Below are 25,116 nucleotides of genomic sequence, written 5' to 3'. Positions count from 1 at the left end.
ATCCACTTGTGTGTAAATTAATAGCTCTGCAGAATCTAAATGAGATGCCCAGAAAAGTCCTTTCATTTTCTGAGTCCAGTAAGGGAAAAAAGTCCTCTTCCTAATTATAGACCTGACCAGAGTTGTTGTTTCTAAATAAATAAGAAAATACTTATTTTATGGGAAAGAATGCTTTATAGGATTCTCTGTAAATAAAACTGGGGCTTTGTTTTTAATAATTATGCTATTTACATTGAACTGTGATTTTTCAGCTAGGGAGAAAAGTAGGTGTGCACACTTACTTTCTTCATCAAGGAGATTTTCAGCAGCTGATAGTAATCTCATCCTGTCTTCTGGGTTTTTAATGTTTAATTCAATGAGATGACTCTCTCTTATATCCTTTAAATCTTCTAGGGTCTCATAACCATTGAGCAAAAGTGTTGAGGTATATTCCTACGGGGGAGAAAAAATATGTATAATATAAACTAGTCAGATTCAAATATTTTATTTTTAGTTCTCTTTAGATTTAAAGAAAGTGTAGAAGTGCGTATGGAAACCAAAGGCACCGATAGAGCTTTTGCTTAACTTTCCTTTGTACTAGTTCTCCACATAGGAACTCTAGGGCATTTAAAAGAGTATGTTGGAGAATTCTCACCTTCTGGAAGGACAGATGTAAAGAAGAAATAATTACGTTAAGCCGTGCAGTGCTAAATCATGGATCAATTAAATAGCTGGATCATTCATCCCATTTGGCACTTTTTCACTTCTCAAATAGTTCAATTGACAAAGCTAGCGTGTCCTTACGTCTATCAATAAAATGCCTCTAAAAGAGTAATTATAGTAATATTTCTGAATCTACATCTTGTTTGCTGGCTTGCAAAAATAATTTACCCTCACTAACTTCTTGGGGTAGTTTAAAAAATGAATTTGAAACAGGCATGAAAAATAGACAGCATTTGGTGAAAGTCATTATATAAACCTAAGGAATTCCAGACTTTCTATTTAATTAAAAGTTTTTATTAAGCATAAAAGCACTGTGGTGAGGAAAAGTATTGTTTTCTTTTCTCAGCATGTATAGTTTGTCCATCATTTGCATCAATATATATTAATTTAAAATTCATAGGCTTCTGATTTCTGAGTCTGTATGTAATTTATGTAACCTTTGTTCTCTGTAACAGAATAAAAATGCAAAGTGAAGCTGAAGGCTTTACAGCTTCCTCAAAACTTCCTTCCATTTTACCTGATCATAATTTCAGTATCCTTAGTTTGGTTACCAAAACTGAGTAAGAGGAAGCATAAAAGTTTTAAGTAATTAGGAATAACTACCAGCCCCTTTAAAAAAAGAGAGAGAGAGAGAGAAAAAGAAAAAGTACCACTTCTTTTAAAAATAATGTCTCTTAGAACGAGCACTGAATTAGAACAGAGAAGCCAAAATCCCCATTCTGACATAATCATCTAATTGTGGGTTCTTGAGTAAGTTATTTCACTTCCTTAGACCTTGGTTTTCTCATAGGTCACAGAGCAAACAAAAAGAAGAAGCAGGGTTTAAACTTTGTACTTCATCCAAGCAGTACCACATTTGGGGGGCACCAAAAGTAATATAAGAGGGCCTACGTAGTGTGTCTACAGACAGGAGTATAACTAGATAATTCAGGAGAAACAGTTAAGGAAAGTTTAATTGGCTATTGCCTTGATGAATTTTGAAAACTATCAAAGTACTGCTGCATTAATATTAGAAATGGGTTGCAAAACAGTAAATTGAGTGAGGCTAGGTAAATTGTATGTATACACCATTTAACAAGGTGGAGATTTCATAAAAATTTTGCTAATATAACAAGAAAAGAATTGGATTATAAATATAGACAACACAGTTTCCTTAACATAATCATCATGGGGGCTTAATGATTACTATTTCCTAAGAAATTGCTTTTGAAACAGTTATATTTAGTTATCTTCTCTTGACTTGCTTTTGATCTCTGCCATACAGAAAGTGTAATTTTCTTTCCCTGTTTCCTTTCAATTCTCTGGATTTTTACCTTTACTCTTCATACTCTCTTTATCATTCTCATTTCCATGTTTTCTCTGGACCTTTTATTCTCCTAGTTATTTTTCATTTTTCACTGCACTTTCTCAACATTAATCTCTACTGTCACTGCTAAGTACCATTAGAGTTTAGTCCAAGGGAGGTTATAACAAGACCTGTCCTTGTGTAATAAAAGTAATAAAGGAGAAATAAGAAGTCTTCTTGGAAAATAGATTTTTCTTTGCTGTAAGTCCTATATATTTTTTTTTACCGCTGTACCAACACTGATCCATTCTCCTCAATTATTCCATCCAGAGGCCACCAGAATCAAATAGGTCACAGGTTTGCTAACCTGAAGTTGAATCCTCTCTAAGAACTCCTGCAGAGTCTTGGGTTTTTCCTTTCCACTATTTCGGTGTGCCTTTATTTTCTTGGGGGCTGCTTCCTCTTCGGAGATGACATCCACATAAATAAATTTGAAGTTTCCCACCTTATTGTTCAACATTCCTGTCCACATCCCCATTGGCGTTTTGCAGATAATGTCTATGATGTCTCCTTTCTAAAGACAAAGAAACACACCAATGAGTTTTCAGAGGACTTTGGTGCTATGCCAATTAGTAGAAAGAATGGAATCATAGAAAATTAGAATAATGAGGGAATATGATAAGGGAGGTTACTGATAACCGAAATAAATCTAAGAGAAAATTTCTTTTAAAAAGTTCAAGGGAACTCTTTGCTAGTAATAATGAAGAACACTTCAACAAGCTTGAAGAAAAGCTCCTACATGCATTTGATGACATCTTTATGTTTTTGGTGTATCAATTTATGAACTTATAATTGTAGGGCACAGTGCAATTTACAAAGTACTTTTGCATACAGTGAGTCATTTTATGCCCATGACACACTTCTTAAGTACATATACAAGGTATCTTTGTAACTCTAAATATTATGGAAAAGAAATGCAAACATTAAATAACTTCTCAAACTCATGGCAGTCAGTTGTCTGAACTCAAAAAATGATGCTTTCTTCATTCATCTTGTCAAAGCAATAGATATATAGCAAAGCTCAAGCCATCATTCCTGGAGGGGCTCTCAAATGGGGACGGGAAAGAAAAAGAAGTCTCTGTCCATGCTTCTAGTTCATCTGAAAAATTTATCTACAGTAAAAAACCATCTAAAGTATTGCATTCATCTAAAATCGTGAAACTGTTAAGAGCTTCATATATCTAAATATGTAACAGAAGTATGTGTGTGTGCACTAAGGATAAATTATGCTACTGAATTAAGAGAAGATAATACTTAGATTGAGCTTCACAACAGAGTTTGGATTGAAATATGAATGAAGCACATTAGGAGGACAAACCGGTTGGTCAAAAGACCAAAAGACCATTTGGTGCCCCCCAAATGTGGTCTTCATTCATATCTAAGACTGATTGGCTGCAGGGTGCCAGTTACTGGCAAGATTAGAAAACCCCCAGGGGTACTTTGTAAAGAAAATTGATTTCTACACAAATACAGTGCCTACATTTAAAAGTCACATTTCCTCCTCTGAGACTTACAAATTTCTACCCCGGAGAGGACATTATAGATTCTGATATGGGGACTACCCTCAAACAAACAAAACAATAAGTCTGCTACTAAAAATGCTTTTTCCCCATGTTCTATGAATGTGTATTCTTCCATCTAAAACACACATTGTCAATGTGATTAAAAGATTTGATCTTTCTGATTTGTGATCATCTGCTTGTCTGACCTTGTGAGCTGTTCATCTGGTTCTTCCTGCCTTTCACCATGGGGAATCAAATCCTGGGCTAGATGGGATCAGATAAACAGACCTAGAAAATCCCCAGAAGCTCTGGGGGAAGTTTCTAAGCATGGGAGCTCTGTGCTGCATCCTTCCTATTATCCTCTAAACTTATAAAAGTATACGTTCTAGGAACGCCCACAGGTCACCAAGCAAAGACCCAATTTCATTATGGATAAGACCCTTGATATAAAGGATAGCATTCAATCCTCAGTGGTGACTGGGGGATTCTTACTGTGTCCTACAAGAGCTCTCCAAATAGCACCTTAGACAGCATAAGTGGTGGGGCACTGGTATGGTATTATAGGGAAGGTGAAAAGCTCTCCTGAGTCAAAATGTGTTCAATTTGTTCCCTTCTGCACCCTCCCCCAACAATGGTTACTAGGCTACAAATATTCTTTCCCCAAAACTTTAACTTAGACTTCAAATCATTTCATAGAAACGACTAAGGAGCTAACTATGGAAAATAATGTTCTCCTCATTCTCCCGCTGAGCTTACTCTGGTTTGTTACAATAGAGGGGATAAAGAGAAGAGCAGAGTGTCTTGAATGTTAAATAATAACATCAATACTTCATAACTTATAATTGCTGGTTAACATTGGCTTGGTGTTGATAGTATAGAAAAGTCATAATTTCTGTCCTTTTAGCTATATCAGTTTGTGTTACTAAAAGGAATAATTTAACATGTATAAAATACTTTAGCACCAAACCTTCTATTTGTACGATTGCAACAGCACCTCCCCTCTAGTGTGAGTAGGACTATGAAAGCGATGGATTTCACACCCATGATTATGTTGTATTTTATGGTGCAAGGGACTATGCAGATGTAATTAATGTCCCAAATTAGTTAATGTTGTAATTAAGAGGGAGATTATCTGGGTGTTTCTGACTTTATCAGGTAGGAGCTTTTAAAGAGATTTGAAACATGAGTGAGCTCTTCCCCTGCAGGCTTTGACGGAGCAAACTGCCATGTTGTAGAGAGGACCACGGCTGGCAACCTCAAGGGCCCGAGAGTGACTCCCAGACAATATCCAGCAAGAAAGCAGGAGTCTCAGTCCTGCAACCTCTGCCTTGGAAGAGGACCTGAGCCCCAGGGAGATTACAGCTCCAGCTGTCACCTGGATTTTAGCCCAGTGAGACCTTAAGCAGGGAATGCAGTTGGGCCATGACCAAATGTTTGACCTATAGAACACTGAGGTAATACATTTGTGTTGTTTAAAGTCCCTGAGTTTGTGGAAATTTGTTCCACAGCAATAGAAAATGAATACAGAGAATAAGGGTTAAGAAGAGGGAATTCAGGAGGGAATATCATTGGGAGAAAGATGTCTGGTTATTCGTAGCAACTAACTTAGGTACCGAAGTTGCCCAACCAAGTCTGGTTCCCAAGGGAGTTGCTGTGAGGGGCTCTTGCCTGATATCACCATCTTTTCTCTCTCTCCTTTTAACTCCAGCAAGTATCAGGCAGAGCTGGGCACCTCCACCTGTGAGGCTTTGGGTTTTCAGAAAAATGTAGACAATTTCTTTTCCCCTGATAGGCTCGGATTCTGCATTATCTCCATAACAGCAACTTATGCTGGAGCCTCAACAGAATCTGATTCCCCTCTCCCACCTCATGTATTTTGTTCAAATTCTTGCCACAGTAACCCCGTCCTCAGTTCTACTGCTGGGAAGAACACACTCGCCGCGCACCGCACCCCCCCCCCCACACTGCTTGTACTTCCTGACACAGATCATACAACCAGCGCTAGATAAACCATACAGAATGCAGATATGATGTGCACACACCTTGATTTTGAGGGAGTCAGTGTCATAGGGGCTTGGTGTAAAATCTGTATGTACTCTGGCACGGCCACAGAATGGTCCAGAGTAGGGGCCGTCATCATCAAGTCGAAAGCTATCCCGGTTACTTGTACCATCTGAACAGCTTGTTATTCCACCTGATGAAAGCAAAGCAGAGGTTAACAGTTCTCACTGAAGGTTCATAACATTCTGAACCATCATCTGGATAGAGCTAAGCAGGGATAATGCTGAAGCACTGGATGCCAACCTTTTGAGGGGGTTCTAAGTGATGGATTCCTATTTTTTCTGCCTCCCAGTCACTCTCCATCATTGACCTCTGTCCTCTGAGCCATTTCTGAACTTTCTCCAGCTAATCTGACCATTCTTTCCTCAACCACTAACCCAAACACCCTCTCACTACGGTCTCTGTGATCTGATCCAGTAGCACAGTGTTTTGAGCATTGAACACTTGCTAAAGAGGCAGACGATACAGACTTAACTCCCTATACAGGCCAGACAATTAATTTTGTACCTGTAAACAAAGATAAAAACCTATAGCAACAGTTTGACCTTTATGTGCTACTGATCACAAATGGTCAAAGCATAAGACTACAGGGTTCCCTATACTTACCACAATGTAGCTAGAATGCTCTCCCAAACATCCTGTTATGTACCAAAAGCCATTTTGAAACAACATCTCTATGCATAAAAGGTAGCACTTTTGCTTGTTGTGTGAATGTGAAGGAAAGAGAAAGTGTGTTCCAGTGTCTGTACTCCCAAGTGGTTCTAAACTTTCTAAAGTGGGCTTTTAAAATTGCTCCAAATCCTTGTTCTCTGGTCCTTTTCCCTTCTGAGTTTGAACCTCAAGGGAAAAAAAGAAAAAGATTCCATTTTTGCTGCCTGCAGGATGGGGGCAAGAATGGCTCCCAGTGGAAGTAATTCTCGGTTTCTCCACCACTGTCACCACTCTCCACTACTTTCACTGTCTCCTTCAGTGTGGCCTTGCAGTGCTCTGTTCAAAGATGAAACAGCCCTGGTTTCTCTGCTATTTATTCAAATAATTATGGAAATAAGGTAAAGAACCTTAGAGATGTTCTATATCGAATATGAACCATTGTAAGAAAGGGTGAGTTGCATGTAACTAAGAAACTAATTTGTGTAGGACAATAGCGAAGTGGGCCACCATCTCCTTACACCTCCCCTTCCATGGCCACCCTGGTGCTGGCTTTTCATGGGACATTCCAGTTAGTAAAATTCTACCCACATTCAGCAATACAATTGAGAATTTTAAAACTTCCAGCAGAAGTGAATAGTAATGAAATCTGAATTTCACACATGCAAAAATATATCCTTCAAATGTTTCTACATTAGTTTTTTGGGGTTTTTTTTCCCCACAAAATAACTCTTCTTCAGCCCATAGGAAAAGTAGGAATAAAATTCAGGATATCTAAAACATCTGGTCTTTGCAATCTATCTTCAAATAACAGAAGCAGTTGATTAAAAAGGAAATGGAAAATAAACTTTGCAAAAAAAGAAAACATTTAAAAGCCCTGAAAAGATCAGAGGAATGTATAACAGTGTACACATAAAAAAGTTATAAGGTGCCCTGCAGTTTCAGTAGTTTCATCCAAATATTGTAGCAGGCTATGTGACTGAAACCTGAACGACTTCCTTCTTGGAAACAATGATTTTGGAAAATCCTGTTGAACACATGCTGCTTCCTTTCTGTCACCTGGTGATATTCCTTCTATTTAGTATTTACATTAGCATTTCATTCTTGACTCACTAATGCTGGACGGACACCTAAAAAGTAAATGTGGGAATTGATGCATACGTCCTGCTCTTTTCAGAATACTTAAGGCAAAAAGGAACAGAAAGGAAGGGAAAAAGTGAGGACAGGAGAAGGGAAAAAAGAGAAGAAAGAAAGGAAAGGAGGGAGGGAAAAAAGGAATAAAAAGGGAGGGAAGGAAGAAGAGACAGAACGGGATTTCATTTATCTGAATACGTCAAGTCATTTTAAAAATTTTGACTCAAGATAATGCTAGTTCTCCTAAGCAAACATTTTTATTTTAGGGATGCAGATTTTAGTCACCCAACATGATCTTTTTGAAGCATATCCCCAAGAGTTCTGCCAACTACAGTGTTAAAAGTTTCAAAATAATACATAATTCTGTCGAATATTTTGTGTATCATTTTAAACACCAGCAGCTCTACCGATTCAGCAATCCTACATTTTCACTATTTCTCTTATCAAGTAGCTGGAAACTTTTTGCTAATTTGATAAGCCCCAGAGAAGCCAATCTGTTATTACTGGTTTTCATTTGAATTTGTTTCTCTCTCTCTCTCTCTTTTTTTTTTTAATTCCAGTATTATTAACATAACAGTGTTATATCAGTTTCAGGTGTGTAGTATAGTGATTCAACACTTCAGTACATTTACACAGTGCTCATCATGGTAACTGTACTCTTTAGTCTCCATCACCCATGTCATCCATCTCCCCACCCACCTCCCCTCTGGTAACCATCAAGTTTGTTCTCTATAGTTAAAATCTGCTGTTTTTAATTAACTTAGCCCTCCCAGTAAGGATCTTGTCCCTTATTCTATAGGCTTACTTGATGAACTCCGCCCACTGAAGAGACTATCCATGGAGTCGCTGGCTTTGAGGGAGACCTTCTCTGTGTGAGATCCAATCATTGGGTCACTGTTCCGATATGGGAGGGCACCCTCTCCATCTTCCTCATCCTTCAGAAAAAACATATCAGAGGTTAAGTGCAGAGAACTGATATCCATGGAGATATCCACTTGATTTAACAAACAAGACATATTTTAGCAATAAAATACTTAGGAATACATCGGCATAAAATATGAGGGTCATTAATCTTTAGTTCAATTTCGAGCAAAACACGTTATGCTTGGAAAAATTCTTTAGATGAAACATTCCACATTATGGAATTCAAATGAAATTATAATAGTTCATTTTGTAAATTAGGATGACTATCATATTGGACTGCTTAATCAGAAATGTTAGATTTATTAACATCTATGCTTTATCTGTTTAAGCACTTTAATTTCTTCATGTTCTCCTTATCATCTATTTATCACCCTTACTAATCCTTTGAGATCTGATATTACAAGTTTAAATTCTGCATCGTTGTTTCATGTCAGTTATTTGCACCCTACCAGATCACTAGATATGAATAAAACATGCACATTTTGCAATTCTAAAGTGAAGCTTATCTAAGAAGCTTTACAAATCGTCATACCGAGCTTGCACACCTAGTCAAGTGAAAAGCAAAGCCTGCATAAAAAGACAGACAATTTGAAAACAAATTACATCTGCTTGAAAACATCTCAAATGTCTTCCATATTTAGATAGTTTGGACAAAACTTATAAATTTCTTAATATTCGTCAAAATGTAATTCAATATTCCTCATTTATGAGCATTTCTAAACATCGATAAAACTTCAGAATACATATATGATACATACTCAGTTTGATTCTCTGCTCTTATCCATTCCTTTATTCATTTGTTCAGTCATTCAACACAAGTTTAGAGAACACCTTGTAAGTTCCTGGCACTGTTTTTGGGAACCGGGGATACCATAGTAAACAAGATAATATGGTCCCTACTCTAATGAGATACATTTTAGTGTGTTAGGGTTTGTGTGTGTGTGTGTGTGTGTGTGTGTGTGTGTGTGTGTGTGTGTGTGTTTAGTGTTTGGGGAGGTGTGTGTAAACAAAACACAAAAGAAAATTTCAGGGAATAAGTGCTATGAAGGAAATAAAACAGTGATGTGAGGGCATTAGCTACTGGATTAGGGTTAGGGGAAGATTGGCTGATTTCGATGGAGTAGCCTCCAAAGACCTCTTCTGTAGGGTAATATATGCTCTGACTTCTTGACCTGAATGTTAAGATGTAACTTGTAGAAAGAATTGGAGGCAGTTTTCCAAGCAAAAAGAATAGCAAGAACAAAATAACTCAGAATTAGCTTGGGTTGTGAGCGGGAAGACCAGGCCAATGTAGTTGGAGCTGAGTGAGAGCAAGGAGAGTGTTAGAAAATGAGCTCAGAGGGCGCCTGGGTGGCTCAGTTGGTTAAGTGACTGCCTTTGGCTCAGGTCATGATCCTGGAGTCCTGGGATCGAGTCCCGCATCAGGCTCCCTGCTCAGCGGGGAGTCTACTTCTCCCTCTGACCCTCCCCCCTCTCATGCTCTCTTTCTATCTCTCATTCTCTCTCTCAAATAAATAAATAAAATCTTTAAAAAAATTAAAAAAATAAAGAAAATGAGCAAAGAGAAGTACACTGGAGTCAGATCAGGAAGAGCTTTATAGACCAAGTGTAGTGGTCATGGAAATGTGTCACTCAGATCTTTTGCTGCGAGACCCTTCTTTACTGACAGCCCCAGCTACTGAATCCACCACGGTGTCTGCATGGAGGCCATGCTCTCTGCCAATGACTGAAACAGTGGGGATACCATTTGAGTCCATTCTGGTGGGGTACAGGGCTCCTTTAATTGAAAACTGGTTCAAGGACTATCTGCCAATCTGGCTAACACTTTCTTCCTCTCCTTTCACAAGTTTCAGACTTGCACTGTTGTCTGAAGGCTTTCCTTATCCAGTTCTTCTTTCTCCATCCTTCACATTCATTTTCCCCAATAATCTTTGGTGTGTCCATTGCTTTCTTAGGACCTGCTTCTCAGAGGACTGGAATGAACATACTATAGTAAGGAAAGGCATTGTGAAGGCATTGTAAAATTTTAAACAAGGGGCATGATGTGTTCTGAATTCCACTTTAGATCCTTCCAGCTTCTGTGTGGAGAATGGCTTTTATGGAGGAAAGAGTGGAAGAAAGATGACCAATTAGGTGGTTTTATGGCAGTCTCGGCAAGAGAAGTTGTTCTTGGTTGGTTGGTTGGTCTAAAGCAGGAATAGTTTACATAGAAAAATTAGGAGTTATAGATAAGATTTTGGAGTTTGAGCCAAGAGGATGTGGTGATGAACTGGTGTGAAAAGTGAGAGAAAAAGGGAATTTGGAATGAATCTTGGGCTTTCTTCTTTCTTTACTTCCTTCCTTCCTACCTTACTTCTTCTCTTTCCTTTTTTTCTCTGTTCTGTTTTTTTCTTTCCTCTTTCTTCTTTCCATCTAGAGTTATGGCAATGTTGTCTATTACTACTGGGAAGACTGGACAAGAAACATTTTTTTTGTAGAGCATGGAGAATTAATCATTCAGTTTTGAATATATTGGGTTCCAGATACCTATTGTACATATAAATGATGATATTGAATACGCAAGTGGTTGTTTTTTTTAAAGTATGTTTAGTTTTTTTTTTAAGATTTTATTTATTTATTTGAGAGAGAGCACAGAGGGAGAGGGAGAAGCAGGCTCCCCATTGAGCAGGGAGCCCGATGCTGGGCTCGATCCCAGGACCCTGAGATCATGACCTGAACACCAACTGAGCCACCCAGGCGCTCCCACAATTGGTTGTTTAAGTACAGCAGGTAAGATATCATAGCTAGAGATTAATTTCAGAAAAACAAAGTGATGAGACTAGATGAGATCACTGAGGGGGAGAGTAGACTGAGTACAGCATCTAGGAATAAGCCTCAGAAGGACTGAATATTTAGAGAGACAGTCTTTCCAAAGCCAAGAAAGGAAACTCTGAGAAAGAAAGAAAGCCAGAAGAATGCTCAGTTGAAGAAACCAAGAAAAGAGAATGTTTCAAATGTATTGAAATCATCACTTGTGTCAAATACAGTTGAAAAGTAATGAAAGAAGAAAAGTGACCGGTAAATTCAGCCACACAGAGGTTAATATCTATTATGATTACTGTTTTAATGAATTATTGGGGACAGAAGTCCTACTGAAGTGGGTTAAAAAAGAGAATGGACTAAGACTTGCAGATCAATGTAATAGAATTGAGAGTCAGAAATAAACCCATATATAATTATGACCATGTATTTATTATCAATCGATTTTCAACAAGGGTGGAAGAAAAGACAACAGTAAAATAATTGTCCTTTTAACAAATTAGTGTTATGACAACTTGATATCCACATTCAAAAGAATGAAGATGGACTCCTACTACACTCCATAAAAAAATTAGTAGATCATACACCAAAATTTAAGAGCTACAGCTGTAAACTCTTGGAAGAAAGCACAGGAGTAAATCTTTGTGACCTTAAGTTAAACAGTAGTTTTTTAATTGCAATATTAAAAGTTAAATGACAAAAAAATAGATAAATTGGGCTATATCAGATTATAAACATCTGTGCTGTAAATGATACCATCAAAAAAGTGAAAATACAGTCCACAGAATGGGAGAAAATATATAGTATTGCAAATCATATATCTGATAAGGTACTTGCCTCCAGGATATATTTTTCAAAAGCTTAAAAGTCAACAATAAAAAAAACCCCAAATAACCCAATTAAAAAATGGTCAAAAGATTTGAGTAAACATTTCTTTTTTTTTAATTTTTTTTAAAGATTTTATTTATTTATTTGACTAAGAGAGAGAGCAAGAGAGAGCACAAGCAGGGGGAACTTCAGGCAGAGGGAGAGAGAGAAGCATGCTCCCTGCTGAACAGGGAGCCTGATGCAGGGCTCCATCCTAGGATCCCGGGATCGTGACCTGAGCCGAAGGCAGACAGTAACTCGACTGAGCCATCCAGGTGTCCCTGAGTAAACATTTCTTTAAAGAAGATATACAAATGGCTCATAAGAATACGACAAGATTCTCAGCATCATTAGTCATCAGGGAAGAGCAAATCAAAGCCACATTGAAATTCCACTTCACACCCACCAGGAAGGCTAGCATCGAAAAGACAGTAACAAGTGTTGGCAAGCATGTGGAGAAACCGGAACTGTCACACATTGCTAGTGGAAATGTAAAATGATGCAACTGCTTTGGGAAGCAGGTTGCCAATTTCTCAAAATATCAGATAGTTACCATATACCCAAGAGAAACAAAAGAATATTTCCACACAAAAACTCATAAATATTTATGGCAGCATTATTTACAATAGCCAGAAAGTGAAAACAACTCAAATGTCTATCAACTGATGAAAGGAAAAATAAAATGTTGTTTATGTGTAAAATGGAATATTATTTGGCAATGAAAAGAAATGAAGTACTGATGTTTGTTACAACATATGACATACCGTTCTTCATATGCTACATGTGTGATCTTTCTGAGCCTCCATTTCCTCTATTAACATAGGAGTCATAATGGTTTTTTTCCATCTAACTTCTGAGGGAGAAAATAGATTTTGAAGTCCTTCCTAAAGGACCAAGTAATTCTTTATCTAGGAGAAGAATCTGTTGCCTATTTTAAGAAAAAAATTAATAGAAAAATACAAATGATTAGCAGAGTATATTTACCTTTTCCTCAGAAAGGGCTTTGATGTACTTTTTACCCACTTTTTTCTTCATTGTCCAGGAAATAGCTCTCATTTTTTTCCCTAAACCTCCTCCATTATTTGAAGTTTTATTTTGTTCTCCACTTTCATTTATGGGTTCCCCTTCATATACCTAGTTAGAATTGTTTACAAAAGACAGAATAATAAAGCAATAAAAATCATTTATCTGAAAACATTATTAAAGAGAAGATTTCAGATTTGTGGGCTTCCCGTGTGTTATGTTCAGCAGCCTCCAAAACTTCGATCTGGATATAATACATATTTTTAAAGTTGTCCAAGCCTGGTTACATGTGTTACAAACTCAGAAAATAAAACTTGCGATATCGAAGGACCTGAGCTTCACACCTAAAAGTTTTTTTAAAGAATTTTAGTTATTCCTTGAATCGTTGTACAATAGAGCCACTTTAGTTTTTATTTATTTACTGGGTGGGGAGAGCACGAGCAGGGGGAGAGGCAGAGGGAGAAGCAGACTTCCCACTGAGCAGGGAGCCCGATGCGGGACTCCATCCCAGGACCCTGGGATCATGACCTGAGCCAAAGGCAGATGCTTAACCGGCTGAGCCACCCAGGTGCCCCTGGTTTTCCCATTTTTGAGATGGGCAAAAGAGAATTAAATGACAGGCATAATGAGTGATTAAGTCTACATAGATGGAGATATTTGATTGGGGGCTTTAGAAAGGCTATAGCATGTATTCATGCTTAACAGGCATTAAAATATCCTCTTGATTCTTTAGAAGTTGAAATAGTCATTTGTAAAAAAGTTTTGGAGTTAAGTAAATCCACTGAGAAAGTGCAATTTTTTCTTCTTGCAGGTGAGTATCCCATGCGTATTTCCCACATTCTCAAGCAATAGTAAATATGAAGTTGGTCTAGCCACTAGTATAGAAATCTTCATGTAATTCATATGTAATGTATTCTAAGTATTTAACATTATCTGATACTTTGATTGGTTGATTATTGCCTGCATCTCCCACTATGAGGTATGCTCCATGAGCCTGGAGATTTCATATTTTTTATTTATTCTGAACATCTAGAACACTTCCAGGAACATAACTGACACTTGATATTTTTTGAATAAGCAAAACTTCTCATGTAGAACTTTGGAGTGATTTTTTTTTTCTTTTTCTTGAAGGACCTACTTGGGTTATATATCCTCAATATCTTAGATTTCAAGAAAGGACCCTTAAGGGTCATCTAGTCTAGCATTGCCCACCATTCTTGATGGGTGGACAGACAGATATTTCCTGAATATAAAAAAAATTAGGGGAAACTTCCCTTTAGTTAACTTGAATATTTATTTTGTATTTTTGTTATATTTAAGATTTATTTATTTATTTTAGAGAGAGAGAGCATGCATGGGGGTAGGGGGTAGAGGAGGGAGGGAGGGAGTCTCAAATAGATACCCTGCCAGCCCAGGACGGGGCTGAATCTCACAAGCCTGAGATACAACCTGAGCTGAAGTCAAGAGTTGGATGCTTAACTGACTAAGCCACCTAGGCTCTCCCTGAAATTTTTTTTTTAAGATTTTATTTATTTATTTATTTGAGAGAAAGAGAGAGAGAAACAGCATGAGAGGGGAGAGGGCCAGAGGGAGAAGCAGGCTCCCTGCTGAGCTGGGAGCCCGATGTGGGGCTCGATCCCAGGACCCCGGGATCATGACCTGAGCTGAAGGCAGCCGCTTAACCAACTGAGCCACCCAGGTGCCCCTCTCCTTGAATATTTTAATAGGAAGGCTTAACCACATAGTTAACAAAATTATTAGTCAATATTATGTTTTACTTCATATCTTACCCCAGATTGCCTATGATAAATATGAATGGACAGCCTATTGAAGTCCTCATTGAACTTCAATTTCTACATTCAAGGTTATAAAAGGCAGATTCTTTGCTTAATTAAAAAGCCCTGAATAAAATATAACTTGGAAACCCCTTAAAAATTTAAAGTCAGCCTTTTCTTCTCTCTTCTCTCTACTTAAGCTCTATCTTCACTGTAAAATTACAAACTAAAAACAAAACAAAACAACCCACAAAAAACCAAAAAAACAAGAAAGTATATTATTTTATTACTATCTGTGTTAAATTACCGTTGCCTAAGCTTCAAGAAAGTATCACAAATACTTTTTTAAAAGATTTTTATTTATTTATTTGACAGAGAGAGAACACAAGCAGGGGGAGGGACAGGCAGAGGGCGAGGGAGAAGCAGGCCCCCTGCTGAGCAAGGAGCCCCATGTGGGGCTCGATCCCAGGACCCCGGGACCATGACCTGAGCTGAAGGCAGATGCTTAACCAACTGAGCCACCCAGGTGCCCCAGTATCACAAATATTTTTAATTTTAGGTTTTTCTATTGTTTCTTACAGATGTTTCAAAGAAACTACCTTAGCATATTTTCAACTTCCGCATTTTTCCATGCTGTTCTTTTTCATCACCTGAATCACACCTTTATTAGATATTTATTTACAGTTGTTGTCGTTGCTTTTCTAAGATCTGTCTCTCCCTCCCTACATTAGCCTTCATGAAGTAGGGATTTTCATCAGTTGCAACAGTAATTTTTGAGTGCCTAATGGAAACGCTGTCCTAGAGTAGGTGCTCAAGAAATACTTGTTGAATGAATGAATGCTGAATTGCTGAAAAACATGTGAACTACTTTTTCAGGGTCACTAAATTCTTTCACAAATTACTAAGCCACCATTACTAATCAATCAACCTGAATGAGCCTGAGCTACTTTTACAGGTTAACCCTAGTTTTAAACTAAACAGCAGATTCTACTGTGTAGAATCTACAATCTGTGTGTGATTATGGGAAGTTAAAGGTTTATATAAGATGTTAATTGAGAATGAAATTATATGGGGTTTCTCTCTATATACATATATTGTCTTATTTAAAACTAAATAAATGTGGATAAACTATATAGCTATTTATAGGTTTATCCATAAGCATGTGTATATAAATAATATACATATATATAAAGGGGATATATTATACACACATGCATGTATGTGTACTAATGGATATATTTATAAAGTAATACTAAATGTCATTCTGTTTTCATTTCTTTTGTTTAGAATTCCATTACTGAAATACCAATATTTAAAAATGTAGATATATACACATAGGAATCTGAAAAGTATATTGAGAAATTAAATATAACAGGAAAATTCTTTATAAAAAAACAAAAAATAAACATTCAATAATGAGAATGAATAATTAAGAAATACATAAGATCCAAAACCTATTGATCTAAAATGTATCACATGTGGAGTTGCTGAATCAGGTTCAATGATAAACATTATTTTTAGTTTTCTCAGTATATATCCCTCCTCTCTACTGTTTGATCAGATGTTAAACTTTTCATTAATCACATCACAGTTGGCCTGTCATTTGTGAGATAGTATAACAGAAATGCAAACTTGAAGTCAAACAAGATGTTGAGTTCTGCCTTTGTCATTTATTAACTGCGTAATTTAGAAGTATTTTCACTCAACGAAATGTATTTCTTCATTGGTAAAATAATAATACTAATAGTCCCTACACTAGAGGTAGGTAAAGTGTTTAGTGTTGTGCCTATATCATGATAAGTGTTCAATTAAATGTAGATATTATTATTACCATTATTTTTATATAGACTTAATTTTATGGGAAGCTTTCCTTAAGCTACATTTAAAGTGTTCATTGTTTGCAAACGTGGATGTAATAGTCACCTATGAGGCATATCAATGCATATGGTAGAAGTGTTGAGTGCAGTTGAGCAACCATATGCTCTCCTTGACAAATTTACAACTAAGCCATTTAATCATTAAATTAAAGCAATTACCATCTACATAAAATTTAACATATATATTGTTTTATGGTGGAAATGCTCAGAAAATTTGGGATTATTTGTGTTCCTTTACATTGTAACTCTCTCTCTCTATTTTTTAGTACCATTGACTATATTCCCTATGCTGTTATTTTTGTTTTATATGACTTGTTCACTCAGTAACTGGAAGCCTGTACCACCCTGTCCCCCAACCCTCTCCTCTCTGGAAACCATCAGTTTGCTTTCTTTTTTTATTTTTTAATTAACATATAATGTATTAGTTGTTTCAGGGGTACAGGTCTGTGATTCAACAGTCTTACACAATTCACAGCGCTCACCATAGCACATACCCTCCCCGATGTCCGTCCCCCAGCCACCCCATCCCTCCCACCCACTCCGCTCCAGCAACCCTCGGTTTGTTTCCTGAGATTAAGAGTCTCTTATGGTTTGTCTCCCTCTCTGGTTTCATCTTGTTTCATTTTTCCCTCCCTTCCCCTATGATCCTCTGTCTTGTTTCTCAAAATCCTTCTATCTGTAACTCTCTTCTTAAGTTCATGTTCTGCTTTTCCTAATGTTAGGCTTCTTATAGAGCTTTTTACTTTTAATACCCAGCATGGTAACTAGGTAGTAAGTAGTTCTTTGTTCATTTATTACAAAAATATAGGCAAGACTGTGATTTTTAAATATACTTTACTTTGCAAAAGTGATATTGGCTTCATAATTTTTCCTAATGTGTTTGCATAACATTCATAAAATTATAATAAAATACTAACCTCAGTTGAATCATCTGGTTTTGAAATGGAGTTATTCCGAAAACGATCAAAATTCCCAAAACTGCTGCTGCGCTATAAAATAGGAAAGAGAAAGGAAAGGACATTTAGGATTTGTGACTTTCACTGATAAAATTGCTAGATAGATTAGATTATGTTCAGTAAGCGTCAATATACTGCAAATATAGGATTAAAAAACTCTTCTCTCTGGAATATCTAAAGGCACTGAAAGTATAACTATTAATAACATTATAATATTTACAGTTGACAAAAATGCCTTCATACGTTTTATGTTACAGTGTTAAGAATCTTGAAGAAAATCTATTAAACTGTTTTCAATTTATAGTGTTACTTCTGCTCTTGGGAATGGCAGCTGAAGAATCTATGAATTCTAAGCTGAGCTCTCTTCAAGTGAGCTAGCCACAAACTAATTTCCATGACAGAATGACATGTATTACTAACCAACCAACTAATAAATAACAACAACAAAACAGACAAAAACATGAGTAGATCCACCAGTATGCCTCATAATCGTATTTGTCAAAAAACCAAAATGAATACAAATGCATTTATCATTGATCACTTGTTAATTTGAGACTCTCTACTTGGTGTCAGAAAGAGAAGGCATACACACAGAGCTAGTAATAAATATCTTGCATTTAGGCATGCCAGTCAGAGGTTGGAAGTAAAACTGAATTTGTCCACATTTAGCATGGGATTACAATGAGACCTCTGGGTCAATTTCATTCACTGGTTTTGAGAAAAAGCTCAATATGTTAATAGAAGACTTGTTCCCTTGGATACTTTTTGCCTACAAAGCTAAATTTTTATTCTTACATAATTCATTCTAGGCAGGTAATTATAAATAATTCTTGATATGTTACAAAGTAAATGATTCTCCTAAATACAGTTTCAACAATCTTTAGAGTCATTGAGTCAAAAAATGGATATTTCTTCACATCTAATTTTATACATTGTTTGGAATGGTGGATATCTTGATGTTGTGTCCTTTATGTACCCATAAATCCTAAGAATATGTTCTATCTCAAGAACTTAATTTCATTCCAAGCTTATAATATTTTCAGAATAAGCTGCTGGTACTGAAAAATAACCTGGTCATTTGAAAAGTTAACAATGGGAGCCAGCAATTTATAAAACCGTGTCTTGTCCTTTCAGAAGTCACAGCCCAGTTTAGTACAAGTCAGCTTGGAAGGCTCGTTGTTCTTACAAGCACTTAGACTCGTGTTTCCCCACCAGCTATCTTTAAAACTCCTTGTTTCCGCCTGGGTGGCTCAGTTGTTAAAAGCGTCTGCCTTCAGCTCAGGGTCCTGGGATTGAGCCGCACATCCCGCTCCCTGCTCTGCGGGGTGCCTGCTTCTCCCTCTCCCACTCCCCCTGCTTGTGTTCCCTCTCTCGCTGTGTCTCTCTCTCTGTCAAATAAATGAATAAAATCTTTAAAAAAAAATTTACAAAACTCCTTGTTTCCCTTTTAAATGAGGTGAAATAAAAAAGATCCTGATGTGTGACAAGGGGTTAGTTTGATAGACAGTGTGATACGTAATATTGCCCCAAGGACGATGGCTGTGTTAGACACAATTAACGCCTTTTGCTGACTCGCCACCCCTGCTGAACAAGCCCTTCAGCTTGTGGCAAGAAGAGAGAAAGAGAAGGGCCGAAACTGAGAACCACACTGGAAAATACAAAGTCTTCTCATGCAGGGCTTACTAACCTAGAATGACTTCCCAGAGCATTAATCACTTCTACTTGCCTAGTAGGCATTTCCATGAGGCTATCATTGCCCAGAGATCACAAAAGGGAATTGAGTGTATTGTTGTCCTGCTTATAAACAATCTGAACACAGGGAAATCTGTTACTCTTTTATATACTTGAAACATTCTGATGACCTATTGGAACCTATGCCTAGGGCAATTTTGCATCCTGCATCCAGCCTGCGTCCTGCCTATTAAATATTAATGAGGGTTACAGCATGATTTCCACCACTGGATAATGGGTCCTGTTGCCCAGGAGGGCACAGAATAGGCTCACTTCAGCATTTCTCAACACTATCGTCTGCCATTAAGTAATCAATAGTCACCACCTTTTAAAATTAATTCTCCCCTCATTATATCAATAAAAAGAAGCAGATTTGGAAGTAGTGGTTTAAGAAGTCTTTAGACTATTACTTTGGGTTTTGTCAGTCATCTCATTGTGAATCACTCAACAGCTTTAAACCAAAGGAGTATAATATCAATCCATGATAAGACACCATTAAGAAGCAAATCTAAGTATTTAAAATGATGTTTTTAAAATTTCATTATTCTCTAGTCTAAAAGTTAGTGACTTTCTGAGATGGTTTCATAATGTATAGGTTATGGCTTATGATGAAAAGGGCTAATGTCTACTGTGAGGTATGCCCAACGAACAAATTTGTAATTTCTACTCCTATTAAGTTTCCAATGAAAAGGTGAATCATGTGGAAGCAAGCTGGCTTCCTAGATAATAGTGCTTTATAAATGAGAATGTTTGAATATCAATAATTTTGCATTGTATAATCATAATGGATTAGAATTAGCAAATATTATCTGTGACAGAAGCTCCCATCAAGACAGAGCTGTTATATAAATGAATAGCTATCAATGGGAAGGTAACTTAAATAAAAATGCAATTAGTATTTTAGGTAGTTCTTTGTATCTGTTGACATTAGATCATATTTAGTCTTTAATTCCACTCTCTCCATATTTATACAGTCTTCCCTTGTGCAATTAGATATGCATTTGTAAAATAGCACATTTGTGGAATGTAATTTGGCAAAACTGGTAAAATTATATATGTATTTGCCTTTTGACCCAACAATTCCATTCCTACACATCTATACCAGACACACACACTTGACTGTAAACTGACTTACACATCCACATTCATTATAAAACTTCTATATTATAAAAAAGCTATAAACCCTAATGTTCACTGAGAGGGGACTGATTGAATAATGTGTGGTAAATCCAAACAATGAAATTGTGCAACTGTAAAAAGTTGAAAGATATCTCTTTATACTTCTGTGAAATGATCTCTAGGATACTGTGTAAGTGAAAAAAGCTAGATGTGTGTAGAGAAAAATGTACATAGTAGGATGCCATTTATCTAAGGGTGGCAATAGATGTTTGTGTTTTAATACAGGTGAAAACATGTTTTCTTTCTTAGAAAATGGGGCAAAATGAACAAAGTGAAAAAGGAGAGGAAACAGACTTCTTTGCCTATACCTCGTTTTATAGAGTTGACTTTAAAACCATGTAACTTTTACTTATTTTTAACAGAACTTAATAAAAATAAAAGCCATCCCTAAAAATTCTAAATAAAAATAAAACAAATGAACCTAATTCTATATTGAACTGGTGGTTTAGAGAGGGGAATTACTTTAAGTGATTTTTAAGAACAATAATTTGACTGTCTAAAGAATAAAAAACAAGGACAAATTTTAACCTGTTTTCAGTAATCCCATTGTTACTAATAATATTGGTATACATAAATACGTATGCTGAGGGACAATGAAAATAAGTATTGGTCATGGCGTAAAGCAAGTAGTCTTTCAAAGACTACTAGGCCCATGTCAAAACAACACAGGGGCCATATTGAAACTGTTCTCACTGTGGTAGATTGTATCGAAAGATGGGATAATTTTCATATCAATAAAAATAATAAGTGAATATTGAAATACATCTAATATATCAAAAGTTCATGAGTTATTAATGATACCAAAAGGAAAAAAAATCAATGATCGCCTTTGGAAACATTACAGTTGTATTATGAAAACTGGCAAATAAAAGACAAGCATTTAATGTAGTCTTCTTTTATGAAATATATTTCAGAGTAGATAGTTAATGAGGAAAAGTTTATCTTTCTCTATGTGTGTGTGTATTCAAGCTAATCAATTAGGAATGATGAAATGACAAAGTGACTGTTTCATAAACCCCTGCTGCCAATAAAGGATCTCAGCGATGATCCCTGACGGCTACTAGAATTACAAAAAGAGACAGCTAGAATATGTGCTTCGTAGTAGTAGCACCTCATACCACCAATGAAGTATTCTTAGAAAAATTAACACCAAACTTCTGTATCTAACTACCAGATTATAGGAAATAGAGGGATGAAGGAACATTTTAAATGACACCAGAAGGATGCAATCCGAAAAAGCTAGACAGTGAGAAAATCTACAGAACAAATAACCTGGTTTCTTCAACTAATCAATAGAAAGAGGGAAAGTATAGATTAATAACCTCTAAGAGTTGTCTAACCAAATAACAACCCATAGATCTTGTTTAGATAGAGATCAAAGAAACCGTTGTAACAAAAGCAGCCAGGACACAACTGAGGAATTTTTTGAATAACTAGCTGATGATACTGAGGAAGTACTGTTATTTTTCACTTGTAATTCAAGATAACCTAGTGAGGGGCAGCAAGTATGTGGGCATAAAGAAGATACATGACTGGCCATTATTTAATGGTTAACTGGGTGATGGATACATGAGGTGAATTGTACTATTCTGTTTTTGCATATGCTTAAAAGTTTCCCGTAGTAAAATGTTCGGCTAAAAGAAAGAAACGTACCTAAATAATAGCTAAGAAAGAAGAGTTAACCATGTGCAGGGGCTGGGAGGTACATGGCAAAACTACTTTCCTCTTAATTTTGCTCTGAATCTAAAACTGTCTAAAGAATAGTCTTTAAAAAAAAAGTTAATGTTTACACAACTTTCTAAGGAACCAAATATCATTAATATTGCTTACATCATAGTTGTTTGGAAGTACAGACATATTTAAGGAGAAAATAAAAGTTTTGCTTTCCAAGTTTATTTTAGAACAACCAACTTTCTGATATAGATGCACATGATTAGATTGCCTTTTGAAGACTCTCTGCAATTACATGGTACAGATTACTTTCTTCCACTTAGTCTACTTGGCTTCCACAATAAAAAGGCTGAATAGTGTCATTTGGGGTGTTTGAACACAACTGTGTGTGTCCCTACACAATGCAATGAATAGTATAAAAGAACTTAAGAGGATTCATTTTTTTGTTAGTTACATTTTTTTCCTCTAGTTTTGTATAACAATTCTAATTATTACAGAATGTCATGTCATGATACAAAGCTGACAGTGTTCTTAGAAATGGTCTAGTCCTTTTCAGTGAGGAAATTTACAGGAACCAGAACTTGCAAAAATAAACTCTTTTTTTTCAGTTCTCCACCCTGATGTACTCTCAACTCTGCCATCCCATTCCAAAGTTTTGATCTTGTCTTCTATTTTCAAAGAAACTTGCTATCTGAGCAGGATGAAAATTTGGAAAGTTATCTTGATTGAACGAATGGAACTGAATCGGATTCTTAGAACAACGGCCAGCCTAAATTTATCAACACGAAGGACAACTGGGGGTCTCTTTTTGGAAACATGAATCAACCTTTTGACCAAAACCAAGACAACTAGACCCTTATTTTCGTTTCTTAACCAGCCATCAACTTTTGGAGCCTTTAAGGAAAATCTTATCTCCAGCATGACTGGTAAGGCCCTGGTGGAAAAGTTTCACAGTCTATTTCAAAGAAAAAATTTACATATCTGAGTCAGACATCCGCAGTATTTTGAAATACACTGCCAAATTAAAGATTACACCCTCTCTGCCAATGAGTTCTCACATCTTCTAAATACTGCACATAGAGTGATGGTTAGTAAATGCTCTTGAAGATCAGAATTGTTTCAGCAGGCACTTGTATGAATATTCTATAATAATAGTATGCTAAATGTCATTAGCTAGTCAGCCTTTATCCAAAGGCATTCGAGGATTTAATTGTTCTAACTTAACTCAGGTGCTGAGATCTTTTGAAGAGTGTGAAACAAATTTAACTCACTTAAAATAACCTGCTAGGATTGCTTCAGTGTTAAATAATGACACTATCATGTGGTGTCAATGGAGGATGGTTGTGTGTCGGAGTTGAAGAGTAAAAGACAACTGGAGCTGTGAGACATAACCTTCAACAACAACATTTCCACCCCGAGTAAAGGCCACCCGATGCTCAAACATACAGTAGTGCTCTAAATATTGTTAATGTAGATCTGGACTCTTAGGACAAAAGTTAGTTCACTTGATCTCTCTGGTTCAGTATCTTTTCTGTCAACTGCAAAATATCTAAAGGAAGTGCAGATTCTGATTCCACTCTGGTGTTTGAAAGTTGTGTCAAAATTTCCACATGAAAGCTTTCCTCTCAGAAGCTGATGTGCCCCTACAGATGTTTTTGTGTAAACTGAAACTGCCTCAAAAGAAACTAGATCTAAAAAAAAAAAAAATCAATGCAAAATGATCCATAACCTATAAAAGTGGTTATTCATATCAGCCTGTTTAATGTAACAAAACAAGTTTTGCGAGTTGGATATTTAAAATTCTCAATTGCGCCTCTGCATCATTTATTACTGTATGTCATGATTTACATTACATCCATAGATTGTAAGTCAGGCTGCAGTTTTAAGAATTGAATAGAAATTAGGATATTCTATTTTAGTTGAAAAGAGGTTTTAAAATAAATAATACTGATATGTCTTAAATATCTTGTTTTCAGGTAAAAGGCCTAATGTGGCAAAAGTTCAGTCACTTGATATCACCGATTCCTACAAAATCCTACAGAATAAAAAGGATAGGAAAAACTTCAAAAAATGTGACCACGATCAGGCTACCCTGGACTGCTCAGCCTCTTATCTTCCTGATTTTAAAAAACTTCTGCTTGGCCCGCTCACTCCTAGACTATTGCTATAGCTCGTGGTCTATTCCTTCTTTCTCTTTGACGACTAAATGGTTCCTCTTGATCCTTCTGGAATTGTTTCATTATACCACTGCTTCCTTGAAATCTTCAAGAATTTCTCCAGGGAACCCACGTTCATAGCTGCTCTAGCCCTCAGTGGTTTCTCTGCCTGCTTTCATGCTGGAAGGCAGATGTGCCAGCCAAAGGCTCTCACTGCTTATATCCAGCTGCCCCTGAGTAGCGGCTTTGATTATGCCTTCTGAGCCATCCGCCTGCACTCTTGGAAATCTGTGTTTGCTCACTTTGGGAAGTTCGGACACATATGCAAAATGCAGGATACCCCTCACTCATTCTTTCAGCCTCCACATCTCGATTGTTTCTTGACATCTCTGTCGTAAACATTTATTTTCATTACTGCTAGTCAAATATGTGCTTATAGCCTCGTTCCTGAGCCAATGCGCTAACATTTAGCGTCTTAGTCCCTAAACTCTTGCCTTTCCAGTCATCTAACATCACACCATTGAATGAATTTTCCAAAACTACCAGTTCTTATCATTTCGTTCCTCTCAAAATGTAAAGCTTGCTCCACATTGTTAGGATGGTTACTGAGGATTTGTTCCACGTCAGGTGATCTATCTATGATTATCTCATTAAATAAACACAGTCACCCTCTGAGCTAGGTATTGATTTCTCCAGTTGACAGATGAGGAAAACTGAGACTCAGAGAGTTTAAGTAGCTCTTCCTTAGTCAGTGAAATAAAGCTCA

The 25,116-nt window shown here is 36.6% G+C and overlaps 1 protein-coding gene across 2 annotated transcripts in view; it reads right to left on the bottom strand.

The window, feature by feature from the left end:
• SAMSN1 (SAM domain, SH3 domain and nuclear localization signals 1) overlaps window positions 1–25,116 on the bottom strand; it is a 133,762-nt gene that overhangs the window by 13,509 nt on the left and 95,137 nt on the right. For both annotated transcript variants that reach the window (XM_025872783.2, XM_025872768.2), the window contains 6 exons: window positions 17,575–17,646; window positions 12,967–13,116; window positions 8,198–8,327; window positions 5,592–5,743; window positions 2,355–2,561; window positions 282–432 (listed from right to left, as the gene is read on the bottom strand). In XM_025872783.2, the coding sequence (XP_025728568.2) occupies window positions 282–432; window positions 2,355–2,561; window positions 5,592–5,743; window positions 8,198–8,327; window positions 12,967–13,116; window positions 17,575–17,646 (862 nt within the window). The remainder of the gene's footprint in view (window positions 1–281; window positions 433–2,354; window positions 2,562–5,591; window positions 5,744–8,197; window positions 8,328–12,966; window positions 13,117–17,574; window positions 17,647–25,116) is intronic.

The sequence above is a fragment of the Callorhinus ursinus genome, unplaced genomic scaffold (genome assembly GCF_003265705.2).
Source record: "Callorhinus ursinus isolate GAN/ISIS: 27379988/994484 unplaced genomic scaffold, GSC_fseal_2.0 scaffold1, whole genome shotgun sequence".
Lineage (NCBI taxonomy): Eukaryota > Metazoa > Chordata > Mammalia > Carnivora > Otariidae > Callorhinus > Callorhinus ursinus.
The sequence above is the reverse complement of the archived record's forward strand: the minus strand, read 5'-3'. Positions and strand labels throughout refer to the sequence as shown.